At 38.8% G+C, this 24,957-nt stretch overlaps 1 protein-coding gene across 1 annotated transcript; it reads right to left on the reverse strand.

Annotated features, from left to right (window-relative positions):
* Positions 1-3,854: 3,854 nt before the first annotated feature.
* On the reverse strand, positions 3,855-7,718 carry LOC148038155 (uncharacterized). The gene has a single exon (XM_087669654.1). It carries the CDS (start codon positions 7,320-7,322, stop codon positions 5,352-5,354), a length of 1,971 nt encoding a protein of 656 aa, XP_087525780.1. The 5' UTR covers positions 7,323-7,718; the 3' UTR covers positions 3,855-5,351.
* Positions 7,719-24,957: the final 17,239 nt, after the last annotated feature.

A 24,957-nucleotide genomic window follows, 5' to 3' on the forward strand; every position in this document is an offset into this window, starting at 1 on the left:
AGTTTCCATAATATCCTTCTCTCTATGTCCTCTTCTCACATGCATATATGATGGGCAACATAGTCAACTTCCTATCTAGATATTCCAATCAAGATATATTCATATTTTAATGCCTTGCCTTCAAAGCCACATGACATCTATCCCCTCTAAATATGCACATTCTCCAGCATGTGCCTCAATGTAGTAACCACTCCCCACAATTCCCTTTTAACCTACAAATACTTTCTTTGATGTGGATTCAACACATTGGCTCCAAATCTCACAATATACATGTTTTCTTCCTCAATTGCCCATCCTATCCCTATAGGGCTTGTACTAACTATAATAATTATATGTCTTCCACTTTTATAATTATCCTTTATTAGTGTAGGTGATGTTTGCAACAAGTATTTTGGCTTTCTCATCACTTTTGTATGCATCATATCCTAGTGAAACCTTTGCGCTTTTCTCAACAACTAATATAGTACATCTACAACATGATCAAAGTGTGGATTCCATATGAGATATAATACATAGGTACCCAAGAATCTCTGTACATCTAAGCATATGTGCAAGCTTCATTCATTCTCCCAATTGCATCTACCTTAGCTGGACATGGCCTCTTCCATATGGTCTACACATGTGACCCACAATCAAGACTCCTCTTATACAGAAGACTCAAATTTTTCTTGAGAGAGTGATTCACCTCTTCCAATCTAGTTAAGATTTTCTCATAGTTGGCTATGTGAACTTTAACAAAATTTCTACATCCATTGATTCATTTTTGGTCTCTTCCTCACACCCTTTTATTGGTACGCCATCAAGAAAAGGCATAGTGATCTACAATATATAGTCCTATAAAACCTTATTCATGGCATTCATCATATATGTAACTGAATTCGTTGCTCCCTACAGAATGTACATACCCTAACCAATCCCATATGTATTTTCATTGTAGACCTTGCTTTCAATAGGCAATTAAAACTGATCATATTTAGAGTAAAGATCACCCGAGGAGTAGATAGCCATAGCTACAACACTTTTGTAGATTTATCTACAATTGGACTAGCCCCAACATTCTTGATAGTCACTTTGTTCATTGGATGCATATTCTATATGGATCTTAAAGTCCCATTCTTCTTAGGCACGATGATGAATCACATGTTTTAATATGGATTGGAAGATGGCTCTAATATACCCATTCTGATCTTCTCATTCAATAACTCAATTTGAACCACGTGTTTGAATATGGATAAAAAGATGACTCCAATATACCCATTCTGATATTCTCATTTAGTAGCTCAATTAGCTTTGGGAAATGAGCTTTTGGCACAAGAATAGGCAACAAATTCCAAGTTACATGAGACACTGAAAATAACCATCGGGGCAACAATACCAATATCAACACATCCAATTTCGTGTGTCTGAGAATACAAATGTTGTACCATGTTTTTTAGCATATTTATGAAGCATTGTTTCTCTATACGAGTAAGAAAATCCTTGCATCGAATCTTCAAGTCCTTTAAAGACATTGTTGTAAATTTATGCCTAATCCTCTTTGGGTCTCTAAGATTTTTTTGATAAGCAACTAACTCAATCTTTTCTTTGCTATGAGAAGGCAATGACAAAGTAACATGCTTAACCTTCTTAGCCACAAGATTGTATTTCATTTCAATCCATGCCTCTAATATTTCATCTATACATCCATGTGCTTGTTTTTCAAAATCTTATATCTCTCTATACATATAAAAACAACATACTAGATAATATCATGCCCTGTATGCAGCCCAGAATCAATCGTAGTAGCAATATTTGCCATAGTATCAATCTATGACAACTCATCAAAAATCCTAGAAATACATTCATTAGACTCAAGCAGCCCATTCTGCCTCAACTTCTCTTGAGCATTATGGACATATTTCCTTACATATCTGTATATATCTTCAAGTTTTTGAAAGCAAACCAAACCCTTTTCTAAAAATGCTATAAACCTTACGAAAAAAGTATCTATATCTACAAAAATAGGTTCGAGCATTTTCCTTTCAGCACCATCATAGTTCCGCTTTATAATGGCACTTGTTGAAAACCCATCTTTTTGTGAGACTATCTGAATTCATTAGAATTTAGGGGCAATGGATACTTCCAAAGATTATCACAATTCCTCTCATGGTTCACACATACTATAATAAATTGCACAGCCTGCTTCTGAACATCACGACTTGTTACTGCGCATAAGGAGATCCATTATCAAGTATCTTTGTTTCCATGCAGACTGCAGAGATATACGGTTGCCCAAAAATTATAGGGTATATAAAAACATCGTGTACAAAGAAGTGCTACTCATCCTATACATCCCTAATAGTCATTTTGACATTTGGACTTGCAACATACAAATCTCTTGGTGCATTATTATCAGCCTCCTACATCTTCCATCCATGATCTGCTTTACCCCTTAGGAATTATAGCTACATAGCATTGCATTTTCAGCATCCTCTTCTTCTTGCTTTTGTATTCCATTAGACTTTTGAATGCCCTATATGCCATGTGAAAATAATTCATCTTCTTCACTCTACAAGGTGGCATTGAGGACCGGTTCACCCACCATTTGACACTTCCTCATGATAATACATTGATATCATCATGGAATTCTCTCTTTGCAATTCCTAGAAATTCACCTAAGGTGAATTCAACTTTGCTATTTAAAATCATGTATTTTCATGTATGCTCTATACTATTGCAATGGCAAGGAAGCTATTTGATAGTTGATGCATAGGCTGTGCATAGTGGCAATAAATTATGGATCTATTAGAAAACAAGGGATTGGACATGGCCCTCTCCTAGAGTTTTCATATAGGTTTGGTGTACTTGGAAAAAACACTTCCCCATGGCTAAGGTGGCTACATGGAAGAGGAAGGTCAAAAGGACTTTGGAGCTACTCCACTAACAAGTTAAACACCTTATTGTGTAAAGTGGTGACTCATGAATTACCTCTTGGAAGTTGATTGTCCAAGATACTTCCCATCTCCCCCTACTATCCAAGAGACAACAATGCACTTGTTTTGGGATTTATCCATGTCAAACTTGTGTGGAGGAAAGTTAAAAGTGGCTTAGGTTTTCTGAGCTCTAGGACTCTTTTGGCATGAAGACTACTAGCACTCTTTGGTGACAAGGGTGGATTTGACTCCATGACCATGAAGTTGGTTAATCTTCTAAGATCTCTAAAACTCCAATTTATTTGGAAGTCCAAAATGTAGCATCGTTTAGGTCGGTGTTCTTAGTGCCCATGGGTAGTATTAGTGACTCATATGTAAGAGTCTCTAGGAAACTAAGTCCTCAATTGTGCGCTTACAACTTTTTGGTGAAATGTTACCCAAACTTGGTTCTTAGGACTCGCCTTGAGGCGTTGCCCATAGTTTCAATGTTTTGGACTGAGACCAGATGTTTTGCAGCTAGTTTGGAAAAGCGTGCAAGCATCGGGAGTCATTCCCCACAAGGGGAACTCTAAAGGAAACTCGATGCATGGCTCCACTTGCTTTGGAACCCTTTAGAAACAAGGTATTTAGTGGCCTTGTGGCTTGAATTCTTCCTGCAGATTCCGTGGTATCATAATCAGCAGCTCATCAAGCAATGGGGTCTGACTAAATGGGACCTGATTTCCTCAAAAGCATTCTTGGTATGTAAAAAACCTGGCTTCATAGCTGAACTAGGAAGCTCTTGAACTAGCCTTCTGGATTACTAGAAATAGTATGATTCATCATTCCAGTGCCAAGGCAGCTCAGCAAGATAACGTTCCCTGGACCTGGATCAGCAGTAACCACTCCTCCCTAAGCCAAAGTACATTACAACATGCCAGTAGTCTAGACCAAAAGTGTCGAGTCTCCAGGATTCTGCAAACAGTGCAAGAATCCAGGAATCTCAGATTATTCAAGAACCAGGACCAGCCTCTAGCTTGGACAATGATTGAAGCAAAATATTCTGGTTTTTGGATTCTCTCTGTAAACACGGGAGCATGCGCAGTTCTGAAGATGTAGTTTCAAATGTGTTTTAGTCCGAGTGTACGTGAATTTCCTCCTAGTTCTTCATGTAGCATCTCACATTGACCTGGGTTGTTGATACGTTAGCAATCTGAAAATGCACCCGAGAATGTTGGTGTGCCAGGATGATATGCCTTCGAACAACCATAAAGAAATCATATGAAATGCATTTCCCAGTCACGACAAGGGTCCATATATTAGATTCCAGTGCACCACTGGCTATTCCTAGGACACTATAAGTTGCTCTTGGGGTGTGCCCACCACCAAAATTCCCTGCTCCACGAGAGCTGTGAAATGAGTAGGTTTGACCCATGATCAATGGGTGCCCAAACCATTGGCTCTTCCTGATTGTCATGGTTCTGGGGATGAGCCATTTCAGAGTGTTAGAATACGTGCTTCAAATCTTGTTGCTGACACATCAACATAGGATGACTGCGATGGCTAAGACATACCTGCCAAGGTTCTTGAGGTTTCAGATGTCAATGTATTGGTCAGCATCAGCTGCATCTTGATTCTTAAGAGTTAGCTGGCTTGGACATATTGAACTAGATCAAGTTGAATCACATCTTAACAAGACCTGAAGGTCCATACGATGGCCTCACACAATGTCATTCTGCCCCCTGTTAGCCACTGCCAGAATGGCACCAGTTTTGCAGATGCAGCCGAAGGTGAGTGCACCATATGCATTTTGACCATATCCCCTCTAATGTCCTAGTATGCTGAAGGCAATTCCAAAGCTGTTGTTCAGCATGCTCAAAGCATCATGTATGAGTGACTGCTTGCTTGTTGAAACCAAAAGTCAAATTTTAGTAGTCATAAGTTTTATTTGTAGCAACATCTCATGCAACAATCACAATTTATGTAGTTCGAAGGTACAACTTGGCCTTTATTGATTAGAATAAACTCGTGTAATAGAAGCTCTGTCTCATCATTAGCTCTCCAAGTTGACATTTAGAGATAGCTTGGCCAGTTGGAAATTGCTTGGGACCACACATCCAAAATGCCCAAGGTCTGGCTCTGGTGCATTCGCATTTTAACTGCTCTCTGATATTTTTTAGCATAGAAATGGCTGGCAAAGTTCACCCTGTTACCCAGGTAGAGATGTTAGCATGCGTGTAGTATCATATGACAAACATTGGGCCATTTATCCAAAGCAGTTATATGCATCTGCATATTAATTGGGTTTTTGGTAAGAGAAAAAGAAGTAGAAAGACAGGTGCTTAAACATTTGAACTTATAATGTGGTCTAAATACAGACACTAACACGTGCATGGGACACACATTGTTGCAGATGCTATGACACCTAAGTAAACAGTACACATCATGCTGGTCTAGTAACTACTCTGAAGCACACTCATACACAGGTGGAAGGGTGGGCTGCCAACTAGACCGTGACCTAGATCGACATCTGGTAAATCTGCGAACAGTGCGGAGTACTAGAGCTTGCATCTCAACGTCAGAGAGGTTCTTCTGAGTTGCTCTAGTTATACGGGTTTTAGTATCATTACTGCTACTTTGGTCAAGAGGTTGCTGGGAACAGACTGTACTACTGTCATTTCTTCCAGATGCTAAATGATGGTGGTCCAGTGAATTTCCATTAACTGGCAGGATGGGAGTCTGCACTGAATATATAGTTGTTGTGCCTGCTGACAATGATGATTCTGCTGCAGATGGTAATGGCGATGATAAAGATGACGATGACAATGTCGATGATGGCTGACACAGAAAAGATGATAATGGAAATGTTGCTGATTTAGTTGCCTCATTACATGGCTTGGTTAGTGGCGATCTGATTATGAGGTCTGCTAAACTGGATGACTTGTTCTCGTCTCTCTGGATTGGCATGACAGCTAACTGTTCCCTTTCCCCCTGCTCTTTTCTCCTGGTTAAAGTCCCATTTCTTTCTGTTTGTTTATCATTCTGATAAGGTTGCATTTGTTGCTTAGGACAAAAATCCATGGCTTGGACTTGATTGTCTGCAATATGATCCTTAGCATTTGAGGTTCTCATGGACTCAGGTTCCAAAAAAATCATGTCAGCAAAATGGGTCACAGCTTTTAGAAACTCATTGTTTTTGCCTGTGGCATGCTTTTTGGAGCTTATAGGTTCCGCAGAAGTATGGTCCGTGGCTGACCTTTGATTGTCTTTGTATTTCAAACAGACCTCATCTTTGGAGCTGATATGTTCCATTGAAGTGTAGTCCACAACTAGCCGTTGACTGTCTTTGGATTTCAAACAGACATCATCTTTGGAGCTGATATGTTCCATTGAAGTGTAGTCCGCAACTAACCTTTGACTGCTTTTGCCTGTGGCATGCTTTTGGGAGCTTATAGGTTCCGTAGAAGTATGGTCTGTGGCTAACCTTTGACTGTCTTTGGATTTCAAACAGGCCTTACCTTTGGAGCTGATAAGTTCCATTGAGGTGTAGTCCACAACTAAGCTTTGACTGTCTTTGGATTTCAGAAAAACCTTGCTTATATCATGCTTCTCCCCTTCAAAGCTTTTATATTCCAACCACAGCTTACCAACAGGTGTCCCTATTGCTTCACTGGTAGTGGACAAAGGCAATGAACTGTACGTATCCTCTGCACTAAACTCCCTCCCATGATCGGTGGCCTGTGCCAAAGCCAAGCTCACAGTTTGCCCTGCCTTACTCAGACCAACTAGATGCCCTGTGGCACTCACAGATCCTGCTGTGGCCACCTGAGGCTTGGCAGGACCTCTATGAGTCTCAATATCTGAGGTGGCTCGTCTCCCCCTTAAATTTTCAAGCTTACCTTGCAACTGCTGAGTTGCCTGAACCTGCCCAAGGTCAGTCTTAGTAGTATCTTTTCTTGCATAGGCAACCCCAACATTGCACAGATGGTCAGAATGTGGAGTCTTGTCGGTGTCTTTTCTTTCATACGAGCAAGCCATGCCCTTGCTTTCAGCCACATCCCCACCATGCCTATGGTCACAGCGCTTCACTTTGGAGTCAAAATCTTTGATGTTCACGCCTTGTCTGACCAGCAGAGTATGTAAAGCAGGAGTAGGCACTCCCTGCTTGAGCATTCTACTAAGGAGGGTGTGAGAGGGCACCACAAAGTACGTCTCCCCTGGTTTCAAAACACACTCTGGTGCAATGATCGAGCTGACTGCACATTCAGACCTGAAGACTTCAGAGCTAGTGATCCAATGCCGAGGGTGGCGGAGCATGAGCTCGAGAGCACTTACTGGCCTATCATACTCTTCAAGATACCCACCTGCGTGCCTTACTCGGACTGCTGCACCAGAAGACCCACCATACTCGCTCGAAACAGAGGCACCCATGGTGTTGCCAGCCTTAGTCTTTTCCAATTCATGTTAGGCTGTGGATACAGCAGCCATATACTGGCATCGATGTCTTATGCTTTGAATATTAAGTTGCATAAGCCTTATCCCAATTCATGTTAGGCTGTGGATACGGCAGCCATAACACAGACTTGTTGTCTCATGCTGCACCTAAGGCTTGAGATATGCTGTCTAGGGAAGGAATTCTCTGTGTCTCTGAGACTGTCTTGCTCGAAGACTTAGCTTGAAAAGACGAGGATTCATCAGGATACAATCATTCCGATAAGCAGCCGGCCATAAACACAGAATCTTTATTATAGATATTTTGTGAGCACGTGAAGCCAAAGACAAATTCGAGTCGAAGGCTGCTATCTGCATCCTAGACGTCTTCGCTTCTTGTCGATGGCGAATTTCTCGTGCACGGAAGTCTAAAACGTCCAAAGTATTATTGGCAGCCCCTTAAGTATTCAAAGCCCCTTATCGTTTCACACTTGAGCTAATAAATTATAATTATAATTATAATGTGCAACTATAATCTTAAATATAGCATTTGCCAATGCCCAAGGGACCAGGGCATCTTCTTCTTTATTGGGAAAAAAAGAGAGGAAATTTTCTTGTAACCCTTGGAGCACTTTGTACCATGCTTCAAGTTGCAATGTTCCAAACCATATGGCCTAGCAATCAACACTTGGCCTTATAATCATGAGGATATTGGTTCAAGTCCTACTAGTGCTCATGAGTTTGTTTTGAGTCCACACTCTTGCCGACTTGAACCCTTGGTTGGTCCTCATCCTTAGTAGGGTCACCAAGGAGGAGGATTTCAATGAAGTTAAGTCACGTTATTTATTGAGCTTCCAACCTATCCCATCTATGCATATGAAAAATGCCAGCATTGTGTCACTTGCTCACTCTCTTGGCTAATATTAGGATTAGATGAGCCTCCTTGCAAGCGTTCCAATGTGTGTTTTATCTTCCAACCTATCCCATCTATGCATAGGAAAAATGCCAGCATTGTGTCACTTGCTCACTCTCTTGGCTAATATTAGGATTAGATGAGCCCCCTTGCAAGCATTCCAATGTGTGTTTTATCTTCGAACAAGTAAATCTTTTCCTTAGCGTAACATAGGAGCCTATGTTTCTTAGGTTGGTTACATACCAAATGATGGATGCCCAATCCCTACCCAAAGTGCGAGCACGCAATTTTTGAAACTGGGTGTGGACATGGGCACAAAGCCTTTACACACTGAAAGGACATGTTTTGCAAAAAAGTGAAAAATAACATGTTTATAAATTTTTTGATTGGTTGCAAATGCAAAAAGTGCATCCTTGCCCGTCACTTTACAAATTGAGTGGGAGAGACTCCGTACCCAAAAGTGGGCAGGGATTTCACCTGTTTAGTAGGTAAACAATACGTCATTTCCTCTTCGGTGTGTAAAGGACCGTGGACTCCCAGCCCCTAAAGAAGTACTTTGATTAGTTAATACTTGCAAGATGGGCATTCGTCATTTGGAGTATAACAAGCCTTAGCTTCCACATGTATATTGTACTCTTGATTGAAATGAAGCCCAACTCACGATCATGGGCTATCCCATAGTGCCACCATTTGCATCTCTCACTAATGAAAAGCTATTGAGATTGGTTGCAAGTTTATCAATCTCATACTCATAAAAAATTCAAATGCCGCATTAAGAGTGATAATTTAATTTGGCTCTAGAACTTTGTATGGTGTAGAAAGGTCTCATGTTTTAAATCTAGTCTCACTTTATTGCTATCTTAAGTTAATTTATATTCATTACGAATCTTCCTCATGTTGGGACCTCTACAAAAGACAAATGATGGAAATACAATCTAATTGTCTTATTAACAAGATTATCTTAAGTTTATTTATATTAATTACGAATCTTCCTCATGTTGGGACCTCTACAAAAGACAAATGATGGAAATACAATCTAATTGTCTTATTAACAAGATTGAGAAGCCCATCACACAAGAAAATATATCACGTCTAATATATCAACAAATTTGTTGATATATGGTTGCATTGCCAATTCGAAAATGTTACTCTGTCCCCCCATTCCCCACCACTGGTGGCCCAAACACCATAGAAAGACATGATAAATGTTATGGATGATATGGTGCATCATTGGCCTGGATATTCAAACTAGTGATAACACATGAAGATTTGACATGAAGGGATAAAGACAATAAGTATGGCATGAAGGGGCATTTAGAAACGAACGAAGAATAAGCACAATTACAAGATTCAATCACTAAGATTAACCCCATACATTGAATCATTTTGAAATCCTCCTAAATGTAGTTTTAGTGGCAAAAAGTCAAACTTTTCACCAACTCATTTTAATATATATTTGTTCAAACAACTAGCTTTAGTCATTCATATGATACAAATAGAGGGCACATAATCACATTTGATTATAATAATTGTAAGTGACTACGTAATACACTTAAGTATAAGTTGTACACTAGAGATGAAGTCCTCTATGTGTGCATTGTATACATGTTATGTTTGTGTGCGTGTGCGTGTGCGTGCATGCGTGCGTGCGTGTGTGTGTGTGCGTGTGCGTGTGCGTGTGCGTGTGCGTGTGCGTGTGCACGTGTGCATGTGCACAGTCGTGTAGCAAGCAACAAGGTGCTCCCTTACACTTCATCACTAGTTATCTGGTTTATTAATAACATGAGCTCTAGTCTATGCAACCATTTGATGGAAGTAGGCTATGCTTGTCCTCTCACAATGAGCACAACTCGGTGTAGTCAATTGAACCACAATAATCTTAACTCCCTTGAATCCCCATGAAGTAAGTTTGCTTCTTAGACCTTGATGTAGTGCCAAGCTCCAAGCTTGTGCCACCTCTCTCCTTGATCATGCCACAATGCTCCATGCATCAGAGAAGGAGAGGACAAGAGGGATGCTAAAATGTACGTCTGGTGCTAGAGGTACAAGTGCAAGAGACACATGTAACTAAATCCTATAAGCAAAGAGCAAGGTGCATGTCCATGTGAGAAAGCTATAAAACAATGTATTTGCTTCACTATCAAATCAAGTCTCCTTGATGTTTTCATAATCTCATTCTTATTTTTCTTTTTTACCCCATAATCTACTCTTCTAGTCTTAATCAACCATATTTTGTAACATGGTATCAAAGCCTCCTTTCTAGAGGCTATGTGGTTGTGGGAGTTTCCATAGCTACAATTCAAGGTTCAGGTGTCCAAGTAGCGGTGATGTTGCTTTCCAAGAAGCTCAAAGTGTGGAGATGGAAAGCTCTTGAAGAGTATCAAGCTCATTAAAGTTTGGAAAAGGCTTCACTCAAGGAAGGTATAAGCAAGTTCATTCTCATTTTATCATCATTTTGGTTGGTTTAGAGAGCTCCTATTGCCAAGAAGGAGGGGTTTGCAACCATTGAAACACTTGGCTTACAATTTCAATCAATTGTGGTATTGTTGGCTACTTGTATCTCAAGAAAGGGTTTTTCCTGCAAAGAAGCATAGGATTTACTCAAGCTTAGGCTTAGCTTGAGAAGGGGGCTGCCTATAGCTCTAGAGGTTTGCTTATCAAAGAAGCATAGGGGCTACTTCCATACAATAGTTAGAAGGAAGAGGAGAGTTGAAGACTTGCATATCAAAGTATTGATACAATCAATCAATGACAAAAACTATCATAGGTTGCAAATGATAAGCCTTTGTTTTCTTAAAGAAACTCAAAATCTTCCTTCTCAATTAGAGACAAAGACAAAGAGAAAAATCAGAAGAAGTTGGTTTAGCTAAGTTGGAGCTCACAAATCTGATCGATTGCTATTGAAGGTGTGCGTGTACCAGCTCGACATCAATGAAGACATCATCTCAACCTAGACGAATCCCACATGGCTACAATAGTATTTGTTTGTAAAACGATAAGCTTTTTAATTGCTTTTCTTTATTACCTTTACTATTAAGGTTTTTAAAAAATCCATCTCTCAAAACTTCTTTTCACACTTGGCCAAACTAGTATTCTTCATCCCATTCACATTACAATTTGCAAACTAGTTCTTTATAAGTCTTATTCACACTAGTTGAACTAAATCTAGTTTATTTTAAAGCTTGCTCTCACACTATTAGATTAAAAGGCCTAAAGGGATGGTTGTATGTGGATCTCCATTGCTCAAAAACCTGATTGTAATCTCATATACTCATTGTAATTGGAGCTAGACATTGCCATGTGAGTCACCAGTAAGACCTCTCCACTTTAAAAAAATGTCCAAAATAGAAGCAAAGGTGGAAAAATTCAACGGCAACGGTTTCCACACTTGGAAAATGAAAACCATGTATCATCTAATGAGGAAAGACCTTTGGGAGATTCTTGAAGGTCCTAATGATCCAATGTAGAAGGGGAAAAATAGCAAAGGTCTTAGGATAATAGCTTGGGGTCTGGTGCGCAGATCGGTCGCAGTATGCTCACGTAGTAAATCCCGGAAGGTCCCCAAGAACAATGAACTCTACCTTTTTGCACAAAAAACAATGTAAAAGTATGAATGACAAGAAGTAAGAGACCAATTGGATTCAATCTTCCCCCCATGCCTTGTGTGAGCACTTCACAAAGCATGTATTTTATGTATATTTCCATCTTCATGCTCAATAATAACCCAATTTACAAAAATATGACAAGCTTTTAGCTTTTGAGTTTGCTTTCTACAAAAATAGGAAATAAAGCTAATGGATGGTGCCCATAGAGTCTGGCACGCCCAACACAATGTCCCAAATAGAAATAACATATCCGTGCGCATAGGCGCATACAAAATAATAATCAATAATCAATGCCTCAATAGACATAACAAAATATAGGCATGGCACCTATCAAAATATAATCCATAGGTCGAATACTCGCTAGACTCCAATGCTTTCCTCCACTACTGCTGCTATCTCTACACATCAACTGAAGCATTCACAATCGTTAGTAAAATAATATAATTAAACCGACAAAAGTGAATACCTAGCAGTCTTCAGCTACATAAATAAATCAACTGGTTAGAAATAAATCCTAACCTTAATTTATTACGAATGCGCACTCTAAACTCATAAACGTTTATTAATTTAATATGCATTTTGCAGAATCACCCGCTATGGAATCACCCATGTACACACTAAATTGATGAAACGCCCGAAAAGGACAGGCGTCCCCATCAACTTCTCGCACAAAGAGTCCACTTTGTGTATGAGCCCCGGTCATCTAAGTTTACGGAATCCACCGTAAAACCTCACGGAATCCACCGTGGAATATGCCTCCTGGCATCATACCCTCGGGGTGGGATAGCAATTGACCTCAATTGCTATTAGCTCAATGTGGAGCTAACAGAGTGGGGAAAGCATTTAAGTCTCTAGCGTGCATCCATTGTGCTTCCTCTACAGGATGGTTCTTAAATTTTACTAGATATCTAGAATACATTCGGCCAGTTCTAGTGGTCATAAAGTCAGTGTCTATGATAGCTTCTGGTTCAAGTATTTCAGTCTCTTCCTCTAATAAAGGTGGGTTTTCATAAACAGGGTGGATAGGTAATTGGCCTCTAAATGGTCTCAATAAACTAATGTGAAATGTATTGTGAATTTTCCAATGAGATGGTAATTCTAACTTGAATGCATTATCATTAATTTTATGAATGATTCTAAATGGTCCATAGAATCTAGGAGCTAATTTAACAATTGGATGTCTATCTACACTTTGCAGTCTACGTTTTTCTATTCTCAGCCAAACATAATCATCAACTTTGAAATTCATGGCTTGTCTTTTCTTGTTGGCTTGTTTGGTATATGATTGCTGGGCTTTAGCAATCATATCCTTAACCTCATCAAAAATACTATTATGCATACTAGCAATATCATCAGCACTCTGAATTCTATTAGACAAAGATACAACAGGTGTAGGTAATCTATATCCATAAATGACTTCAAACGGTGCTTTCTTTGTAGATGTGTGCGGTGTATTGTTATATGCAAACTGTAATAAATGCAAATGAGTGTCCCATGTCTGAGGTTTAGAGATAGTATATGCACGTAAAAGATCTAGAATAGTGCTGTTTGTGGCTTCTGTTTGTCCATTAGTTTCTGGATGAAATGCAGATGAGAAATCAATCTTTGTGCCTAGATTAGCAAAGAGAGTAATCCAAAAATTGTTACAAAATCTAGAATCACGATCTGAAATGATAACTTTGGGCAATCCATGGTTAGTAAAAACAGTTTTAAAAAATAACTGTGCTGCTTGTGATGCTGTTAAAGTTTTCTTACATGGAATGAAATATGCTTGCTTACTAAATCTATCTACAACTGTCCAAATCATATCATGGTTAGATTTAGTATTTGGTAAACCAGTAATGAAATCCATAGAAATTTGTTCCCAAGGTTTAGATGGAATAGACAAAGGCATTAGTAATCCATACTGTTTACCATGATGTCTCTTAACTCTTTGACAAATCAAACATTCAGAAACGAAATTAGATACATCTGCATCCATATGCGGCCAATAAAAATCTTCAGTTAACATACGTAATGTAGATATGATACCTCTATGACCTTGATATGGGGGACAATGAATTTCATTCAAAACAAAAGATCGGAATGGAATACTAACACACAGTCTCTTTTCATAAAACATAAATCCATCATTATATGACAATGAATCAATAGGAATGAGATTATTTTGTACTAATTTATTCCAATCAGAATGAAAAGTAATATCCTGGTGATATGTATATTTCATAGTAATCAAAGAATCAAAAGATATGACATAAATATTATGAATTGCAGGTCTTCTACTCAATGCATCAGCAACTACATTTTCTTTTCCAGGTTGGTATTGAATGATAGGATGAAAACTTTGAATAAAGGAAGCCCATTTGATATGACGGTCAGAAATTTGGGGTTGGCTAAGTAAATGTCTAATGCTTTGTTGGTCGGTCTTTATCATGAATTCTGAACCCATTAAGTAGTGTTTCCACTGTCTTAATGCTTGTACAACTGCTAATAGTTCTTTGTCATATGTGGAATATTTCAGCTCAGAGGGTTTCAACTTACAACTAGAATATGCTATAGGATGATTGTCTTGCATTAGTACGGCTCCTATTCCTGATCCGCTAGCATCAATCACAACTAGAAAGAATGGTCTATTAAAATCAGGCAACTGTAAAACAGGGGCATTGATTAATGCATGTTTCAGTAAGTCAAAGGATTTTTGCTGATTTTCAGTCCATTGATAAACAATTCCTTTCTTGAGAAGTTTGGTTAATGGTAAAGCAAGTAATGAAAAATTACGTACAAACTTCCTATAGAAACTAGCAAGACCAAGGAATGAGCGTAACTCATGCACGTTTTAAGAAACATGCCAATGCAATATTGCATCAATTTTCTTAGGATCAACTTTAATTCCTTCAGATGATACAATATGACTTAAATACTCAATTTCTGTCTTAAAGAATTCACTCTTTTCAGGATTTGCAAACAGTTGATTTTCTTTCAATAATTGAAAAACTAATGACAAATGCTCATAATGCTCTTTCTCATTTTGACTAAACACCAAAATATCATCAAAGAAAACAATCACACAGTACTGATATTTCAAAAAGATACGGTTCATTATTCTACTGAAGGTGGCAGGTGCATTAGTCAATCCGAATGGCATGACTAAAAATTCGTAATGGCCAAACTGGGTTCTGAATGCAGTCTTAAATATGTCAGATTTATCTAGCCTCACCTGATGATATCCAGACTTAAGGTCAATTTTACTAAATATAGAAGATCCTTGCAGTTTGTCCATAAGGTCATCAACTCTAGGTATAGGATACCTATTCTTTACAGTGATCTTATTTAAAGCTCGGTAGTCAATACACATACGATAGGTATTATTCTTTTTCTTGACTAAGAGTACAGGTGCACCGAATGGAGAACTGCTAGGTCGAATTGAACCTCTATTTAGTAATTCTTCAACTTGACTCTGGATTTCTTTTTGCTCGATTTGATTGTGCCTATATGGTGCTTTGCAAGGTGGTTGTGTGCCAGGGATCAAATCAATCTTATGGTCTTCTGCACGTGAAGGAGGTAAACCTGGTGGTAGGTCTTCTGCAAAACAGTCCTTCAAATATGCAAGAAATTCCTTATGCCTAGGATGCATATGATTTCCCTTTGCGTGCAATTCATTCATCCAAATGAGATATGATTTAGTACTCTTGCGTAATGCACATTTTGCTTGAGTATGCGAAAGCAGTGGAAAGACATTAGATGCATGCATACCATATAATGTAATAGATTTTCCTTGAAAATTAATATTTATTGTGTGTGTGGAATAATCTATATCTGGGTTATGCTAGTGTCGCCAAGGCATTCCTAAAATAATGTCACTCGACTGTAATGGAACAACTAAGAAATTTCTCCTTTCAGTGTATGAACCAATTTGAATTTCTAAATCTTGAACTTCTTGTGTACCATTATACCTAGTGCCTAAAAATGCAGCTTTTATGCGATAATGCGTAGGTACAGTCTGTAATTTCAATTCATTTACCAATTTTGCTGAAATAAAATCATGAGTACTACCGTCATCATGCAAAATAGTCTTTTCCTTTCCATACACCAAACATTTCATAGTCAATAATGAATGTGGAGTAGGCATACCTGGTAAAGTGTCGGAAGTAGTAGTAGTGTCATCCTCATCTTCAGTGAAATCAGGCATATCCTCATGCTCGTCTTCGTCCATGGCTCCAAGATAGTTGATATGAGCTGGTGGCTTCTTTGAATGACAATTTGTTGCGAGATGCCCAGGCTGGTGACATTTATAGCATACTATTGGCTTGGCTTTGGTTACATTATTTGCAATGGCTGGAAGTCTAGGTACATTTGGATTTGCTTGTGGAATAGGCTTAGGATTTGGATTAACATTGGATGGTAATGCAGGCGGTTTAGCCCAATTCTTGCGGAAAGATGGTGAGACCTGGATTAAATCTTCTAAAATTGGAATTGAATTGTTTAGATCCATAATTACCATTGGCTTGGAATTGCTTTGGTCGTCTGTCTCTACCGCGTAGCTTATCTTCAGTGTCGTGAGATAGTGAGATAGCGTCTTCAAGGGTAAGATGCTTGAACATGTTCACTTCAGCGTAGTAATGTCCAAGAAGTCCAGACATATACTTCCGCTTATGTGTTGTCTCTGGTACGTCTTCAAGCATGCGTAGCTATAGGAGTGCATTCCAAAAACGCTCTGTATACTGTGGTATAGGCTCACGATCCTGTTGTTGAAGTAGATCCCATTGCTTGATAGCCTTCTCATGAAATTGTAGTGGAAGGAAATTCTGCATGAACTTCTTCTTGAAATCTTCCCAAGTAGCAGGACATTCTATGCTCTTGCGTACTACAGTCCACCAAAGTGATGCTCTGTCTACCAAATGATTAGTAACACACTTGATTTTATCTTTTTCTGGATAGGTTTCCTCATGGAAATAGTCATCCAATTGGCTAATGAATGATAAAACAGTCTTTCCTTCTCGTATGCCATTGAAAGTGCGAAATTTGAAACTTTGTTTACTTATCTTTGATTCCTTGCGAATGGTTTGAGCTTCAAGAGTGGCGTCGATGGTACGTTGAATCAAATCTTCAGCTTGAGGTTCTTCTTTGTCGGTAGACGCTCTTTGTAATTTTGTCAATTGCGCTTGCAATGCTTGCTTGGCCCTTCGTTCTTCTTCCAATTGCAGCATAATTAGATCCATCTTTTGTTCCATGGTAGGCTCAGGGAGGTCGTCTTCAGCCATAGGATCATCCATATGTGGTTCCGTCATCCCGTAAAACTCAAAAGACCTTTCTCACTCAAAATCAGGTTAGCGGGATGAGCGTAGCTCAAATTCGGGGTTACAAGGCTATGTGTTTTTGGGTATTTCTTTCTCAATTTTCAGAAAATCTACGATATTTCCTTCTTCGTATGCTGAAAATACTTCAGCGAACCTGTGTATGGATAGAATATCTTGCCACGAACAACTTTGCAGTTCAGAGTTTCTGCGTAGGAACAACCCTTCTAGGAGTTTTGAGCACTAGTCAGTTCTAACTCCAGTTGACTAGTCTGACTTGCAGAGTTGCAGACTTAGCCGACTTGCAGAGTTGCAGACTTAGCCGACTTAATGAACTTGCAGAACTTGATTACAGTCGACTTGCAGAACTTGACTTCGGAAGTGCAGGACCTGAAGTTTATGAACTTGATTGTCTTGTGTAACTTGATGAAAGCTTAATGGCTTAAGCTTAATAGCTTAAGCTATGGAGGGGGGGGCTAATTGAGGAAAACGACGCAGATCGTGGAGGACATGGGCAGCCGTTTGCTGACGTCACGAAAATTGCGGGCATCTTCTTGCATCTCGATGACAAGTTTTGTGAAGCTCCTTAAATTCCTTAAGCCTTTAAGCTTAAAGACTAAGCTTTTTGAAGAAAAGAGATATGAGCTTCTTACTGTATATCCACAACTTGTTTATGGAGATGAGGGAGTGGTCCTCCGCCTGTACAGCCTGGTCCTTTGTGATCTGAGAGTAGAAACAGGGGTTCTTGATCGCCAGAAGTCTGCCTCTATCGACGGTTCGCGACGAGATTGACTGTAGAGCCTGATCGTTCCTGGAGCTCTGCCTTCGCTCGAGATGGGTAGCGATTGGAAGCTCTTGATCTCAGCTCCGCTCTGATACCACTGGTGCGCAGATCGGTCGCAGTATGCTCACTTAGTAAATCCCGGAAGGTCCCCAAGAACAATGAACTCTACCTTTTTGCACAAAAAACAATGTAAAAGCATGAACGACAAGAAGCAAGAGACCAATTGGGTTCGATCTTCCCCCCATGCCTTGTGTGAGCGCTTCACAAAGCATGTATTTTATGTATATTTCCATCTTCATGCTCAATAATAGCCCAATTTACAAAAATATGACAAGCTTTTAGCTTTTGAGTTTGCTTTCTACAAAAATAGGAAATAAAGCTAATGGATGGTGCCCATAGAGTCAGGCACGCCCAACACAATGTCCCAAATAGAAATAACATATCCGTGCGCATAGGCGCATACAAAATAATAATCAATAATCAATGCCTCAATAGACATAACAAAATATAGGCGTGGCGCCTATCAAAATATAATCCATAGGTCGAATACTCGCTAGACTCCAATGCTTTCCTTCGCCACTGCTACTATCTCTACACATCAACTGAAGCATTCACAATCGTTAGTAAAATAATACAATTAAACGGACAAAAGTGAATACCTAGCAGTCTTCAGCTACATAAATAAATCAACTGGTTAGAAATAAATCCTAACCTTAATTTATTACGAGTGCGCACTCTAAACTCATAAACGTTTATTAATTTAATATGCATTTTGCGGAATCACCCGCTATGGAATCACCCATGTATACACTAAATTAATGAAACGCCCGAAAAGGACAGGCGTCCCCATCAACTTCTCGCACAAAGAATCCACTTTGTGTATGAGCCCCGGTCATCTAAGTTTACGGAATCCACCGTAAAACCTCACGGAATCCACTGTGGAATATGCCTCCTGGCATTAGGGTCTATCTGATGATGTCCTACACCACATTTCAAGAATTAGAAATGCAAAAGAGTCATGGGATTAACTCAATACTAAGATATTCGGCTCTCAAGGAGAAAACTCTAAAATTAATATATTAATGGAAATTTTCATGCTTGATCTAAACCAATATGATTACCTAATATATTTAATAAATAAATTTAAAAGCTTGAAAGCACAACTATCTTCAATAGGCAAATATATAAGAAGATGAAGCCATTTCCATGCTACTCAATAGTGTGGATAAACCTAACAAAGGTTATGAGTAGGTGGCAGCAATGCTAAGTAATGTACTTGATAGAAAACTCAATATAGTTGAAGCTGCCTTATATAAGTAGAAAGGTAAACTTAAGGAGAAAGCCCAAGACTCTACATTGAGTACTGTAATAACTACCCTTTATAACAAAGGCCCTTCTTCAAGAATTGTCTGTAGGAATTGTGGGAGAAATGGATAGAAAGAGCAAAATTGTTGAAACAAACAAAAACCAAGGTGCAAAAGCTCCAATAAGTTTGGACACATCTAGAAAGAATGTTGGGGCCAAAGGGCGAATTTTGTGAAGGAAACAAACTTTGAAGAATCCATTGAAACTATCTTCTAAATTGCCTACACTTTGTTTGACACTACATGAGCTAAAGCCCTTGCAAGAATTCAGGGGTGGCAACCTACATCCTTAGGTGCAATTATCTAGAGGGTAAGCTAGCACCAAGGGAGGTTGTTAAAATGTACAAATGATGCTAGAGGCATAAGTGTAAGAGACACATGTAACTAAATCCCATAAGCAAAGAGCAAGGTGTATGTCCAAGTGAGAAAGCTATAAAACAATGTACTTGCTCATTATCAAATCAAATATCCTTCATGTTGTCATGATCTCATTCTTATTTTTCTTTTTTGCTCCACAATCTACTCCTCTACTCTTAATCAACCATGTTTTGTAACAAAGGGAGAAGAAGGAGATGGAGAATAAGCTCACATGCACACTCAACCTCTCTCATGTACTCTCCACCCACATGAGATGAAGAGTACAAGATACTAAGAAGCTAGTAGTTTCATTAGCAAATGGCAAGGAGGGAAAGTACACTTTAGGGTTAGTGTATTGCATAGTCAATGGCCACTTTCTATTCTCTATCATAAGGATGGTTCCACATGGTATTGTACAATGGTGTTAGTTGGTATACATGGGCCCTATGTGGCTGATACATTGGAGGTTAGTATAAAATGTATAATAGTTATTCTTGATCGTAAGGGTGTTCCCTACCAAGTATTTGTAGATTGATGGTTGGTCAATCTATTTCTTAGTAGGTAATGTATGGCTCACTCTTCCATGATTTGCCCCATTGTTGCATCCCTTGATGGAGCCTGTATGAGCCATGCATTCCCATGTATTAGTTGGTAGGCAATGCATGGCTTGTCATTGGCTTACTTATTGTCTTCTTCCATGAAGACAATGAGTTGAAGTGCTAGAAAAGAGGACTTCTATGGTGATGAAAGGTGATGAACTTAGTGATGAGGATATGAATGAAGAGCTTAGGTTTGCCATTAGTTATGACACTTGTAAGTAAAACCTCATGTTCTATGGTTGCATTCCCATGTATTAGCTAGTAGGCAATGCATGGCTTGTCATTGGTTTACTTATTGTCTTCTTTCATGAAGAAAATGAGTTGAAGTGCTAGAAAAGAGGCCTTCTATGGTGATGAAAGGTGATGAACTTAGTGATGAGGATATGAATGAAGAGCTGAGATTTGCCATTGGTTATGACATTTGTAAGTAAAACCTCACGTTCTATGGTCTCTTAAGGGTAATGCTAGTCTTCTCATGCGCATGATGTCTATTGTTGGATTAGGAGATGGGTCTACTATTAGGTAAGTTTAACCTCCTAGGTAATATCCAACACTTGAGGAGAGCTTGTTTCCTTCACAAAATTTTCCCTTTGACCCCAACATTCTTTCTTAGTGTGCCCAAACTTCTTGTAGATTTTGCACCTTGGTTTTCCTTTGTTCCAACAATCTTACTCTTTCTGTCCATTTCTCCTGCATATCTTGCAAACAATTCTTGAAGAAGGGCCTTTGTTGTAAAGTGCAGTTACTACGGTACTCAATGTAGAGTCTTGGGCTTTCTCCTTAAGTTTACCTTCTTGCTCACATAAGGCAACTTCAACTGCATTGAATTTTCTATCAGGTACATTCCTTAGCATTGCTACCATCTGCTCATAGCCTTTGTTAGGTTTATCCACACTATTGAGTAGCACGGCAATGGCTTCATCTTCTTCAATATCCATCTTCTTCAATATCTTTGCCTGTTGAAGATAGTTGTACTTTTCGACTTTTACATTTATTTATCAATGATGTTAGGGAATCATATTGGTTTAGATCAAGCCTGAAAAATTCCATTAACATATTAATTTTAGAGTTTATTGCTTGAGAGATGAATATCTTACCTAGCTCATCCCATGCCTCTTTTGCTTTTTTAATTCTTTAAATGTGCTTTAGGAAGGACATATTCAAATAGAGCCCAAGCTATTATCTTGAAAGGTTTGTTATTTTTCCTATTCCACATTGGATCATTAGGACCTTGAAGAATCTCCGAAAGGTATTTCCTCATCAAATGATACATGTTTTCATTTTCCAAGTGTGGAAACCATTGCCATTGAAATTTTCCATCATTGCTTCTATTTCGAATATTTTTTAAAGCAGAGAGGTCTTACTAGTGACTCACATGGTAGTGTCTAACTGCAAGTACAATGGGTATACGATATTACAATTGGGTTTTCAAGCATGGAGATGCATATACAACTAGTCCTTTAGGCCTTTTAATCTAACAGTATGAGCAAGCCTTCAAATGAACTAGATTCAGTTCAACTAGTGTGAATAAGGCTTATAAAGAACTAGTTTGCAAATTGTAATGTGAATGGGATGAAGAATAACTAGTTTGACATTGGCTGAGTGTGAAAATAAGTTTTGAGAGAGGGGTTTTTAAAAAATGTTAATAACCAAGGTAATAGAGAAAAGCAATTAAAAATCTTATTGTTTTGCATACGAACTCTACTGAAACCATGTGGGATTTGTCCATGTCAAGACGATGTCTTCATTGACGTTGAGCTGATCCACACACCTTCAGTAGGAATCGATTAGATTTGTGAGCTCCAACTCAGTCAAAACCAACTTCTGACTTCTCTCTTCATCGTCTTTTCTCTAATAGAGAAGAAAGATCTCAAGTTCCTTTAAGAAAACAAAGGCCTATCATTTGTAGCCTATGATAGTTTTTGTCCTTGCTAGATTGTGTCAATCCTTTGAGATGCAAGTCTTCAACCCTCCTCTTCCTTCTAACTATTCTATGAAATCAGCCCCTATGCTTATTTGATAAGCAAACCTCTAGAGCTACATGCAATCCCCTTCTCAAGCTAAGCCTAAGCTTGAGCAAATCATATGCTTCTTTGCAAGCAAACCCCTTTCTTGTGATACAAGTAGCCAACAATAACACAATTGATTGAAATTTTAAGCCATGTGTTTCAATGGTTGCAAGCCCCTCCTTGGCAATGGGAGCTCTTTAAACCAACTAGAATGATGATTAAAAGAGAACGAACTTTCTTACACCTTCCTTGAGTGAGGCATTTTCCAAACTTCAATGTCCTTGATACTCTTAAGAGCTTTCCATCTCCATGTTTTGAGCCTCTTGGAAAGCAACATCACCACTACTTGGACACTCGAACTTTGAATTGTAGCTATGAAAACTCCCACAATGACACAGACTCTAGGAAGGAGGCTTTGATACCATGTTATAAAACATTTGATTAAGAGTAGATTATGGGGTAAATAAGAAAAATAAGAATGAGATCATGACAACATGGGAGCTCTTTAAACCAACTAGAATGATGATTAAGAGAATGAACTTTCTTACACCTTCCTTGAGTGAGGCCTTTTCCAAACTTCAATGTCCTTGATACTCTTAAGAGCTTTCCATCTCCAAGCTTTGAGCCTCTTGGAAAGCAACATCATCAATACTTGGACACCCGAACCTTGAATTGTAGCTAGGAAAACTCCCACAATGACAAAGACTCTAGGAAGGAGGCTTTGATATCATGCTATAAAACATGGTTGATAAAGAGTAGAAGAGTAGATTATGGGGTAAAGAAGAAAAATAAGAATGAGATCACGACAACATGAAGGAGACTTGATTTGATAGTGAAGCAAGTATATTGTTTTATAGCTTTCTCACTTGGACATACACCTTCCTCTTTGCTTATGGAATTCACTTACATGTGTCTTTTGCACTTGTGCCTCTAGCACCATATGTACATTTTAACATTGGCAACACACACATTCATATGTGTGTGGAGTACATGTGTCTACACATGTGTATGTATGTATAAATGAATGTGAGAGACACACACATATTTTTTCCTTTTTTCATCTTCTTGTTTTTTCTATGCTCTCTATCTCTCTCTCTATATATGTGTGCGTGCGCATGTGTGTGTGTGTGTGTGTGGATATGTGTGTCCTCTCACACACACACACACACACACACACACACACACACACACACACACACACACACACACACACACACACACACACACACACACACACACACACACACACACACACACATCATTATTATTTTCTCCTCTCTCCTTTTCTTCCTCCCATCTCTAGTCTTTCTTCATCTAGTATATGTGCATATTGTGTATGCATGTGTGTATATGTGTATGCACATGTGGATATGCATTGCATGTATATACTTGTGTATGGATATGTGTGTCTACATATGTGGGTGTGTGCATATTTGTAAGTGTATATTTTAAAGTGTGTATTCATTCTCTCTTCTCTACTATTATTCTCTCCATTTTCTCACTCAAATAAATATATGTGTGTGTGTGTGTGTGTGTGTGTGTGTGTGTGTGTGTGTGTGTGTGTGTGTGTGTGTGTGTGTCCATTTGTGTGGTCTCATAGGTACGTGCACTTTTCTCTTGTTCTCTCTCTCTCTCTCTCTCTCTCTCTCTCTCATAAAAGTATATGTATATGTATATGATGTATATGATTTGTGTGTCTATTTGTGTGGTCTCATAAATCGTGTCCTTTCTCTCCCTCTCATCATTTTTATTTTCTCTCCTTTCTCTGTCTTTCTCATGTCTCTTATGTATGCATGTGTACACACACACACACACGCACGCACGCACGTATGTCTATATACATAACACGTATGTATATATGCATATTTTTATGTGTGGATATGTGTGTATGTAAATGTGCGTGTGTGCATGGAAGTGCGTGTTTTATTAGTGTGTAACCATTCTCTCTTTCTCTCTCTCTCTCTCTCTCTCTCTCTCTCTCTCTTTTACACATATACACACTTATGTATAAATGTATGTATGTATGTATGTATACAAATGACACACATACACACACACATTTTTTCTTTTTGCCTCTTCTTGCTTTTCTTGTGCTTTGTGTGTGCACGTGCGTATATATATGAGCATGCGTATGTGTATATATGTATGTTTGTATATGTGTGTGGTCTCATAAATGTGTGCCCTCTCTCTCCCTCTCATCATTTTTATTTTCTCTCCTTTCTTTTTCTTCCTCCTATCTCTCATCTTTCTTGACCTCAGGTGTATGTATATGTACACATTTGTATATACGTGTATGCATGAGTATGTGTATAGATTACATGTATATGTGCATGTATATATTTGTGTATGGATGTGTCTACATATGTGCATGTGTGTATGTATGTAAGTGCATGCTTTATAAGTGTGTATTCATTCTCGCTCCTATGCTCTCTCTCCATTTTTTATCTCACGTGTGTGTGTGTGTGTGAGATTTTTTCAAGGACTTACCTTTCCCTTTTTTGTGATCATATCCTTATTCAATTTAAAAAGAGAGTATGTGTGTAAATTGAGAGAGAGAGAGAGAGAGAGAGAGAGAGAGAGAGAGAGAGAGAGAGAGAGAGAGAGAGAGAGAGAGAGAGAGAGAGAGAGAGAGAGAGAGAGAGAGAGAGAGAGAGTGTGTGTGTGTGTGTGTACGTTCAATTGAGAGAGAGAGAGAGAGAGAGAGAGAGAG

Source organism: Lygodium microphyllum, chromosome 3 (genome assembly GCF_053477565.2).
Source record: "Lygodium microphyllum isolate KBCC chromosome 3, Lygodium_microphyllum_v1.1.10, whole genome shotgun sequence".
Classification (NCBI taxonomy): domain Eukaryota; kingdom Viridiplantae; phylum Streptophyta; class Polypodiopsida; order Schizaeales; family Lygodiaceae; genus Lygodium; species Lygodium microphyllum.

Coding starts and splice junctions, on each gene's coding strand:
- LOC148038155 (XM_087669654.1), bottom strand. CDS start 7,322: ATGGGTGCCTCTGTTTCGAGCGAGTATGGTGGGTCTTCTGGTGCAGCA.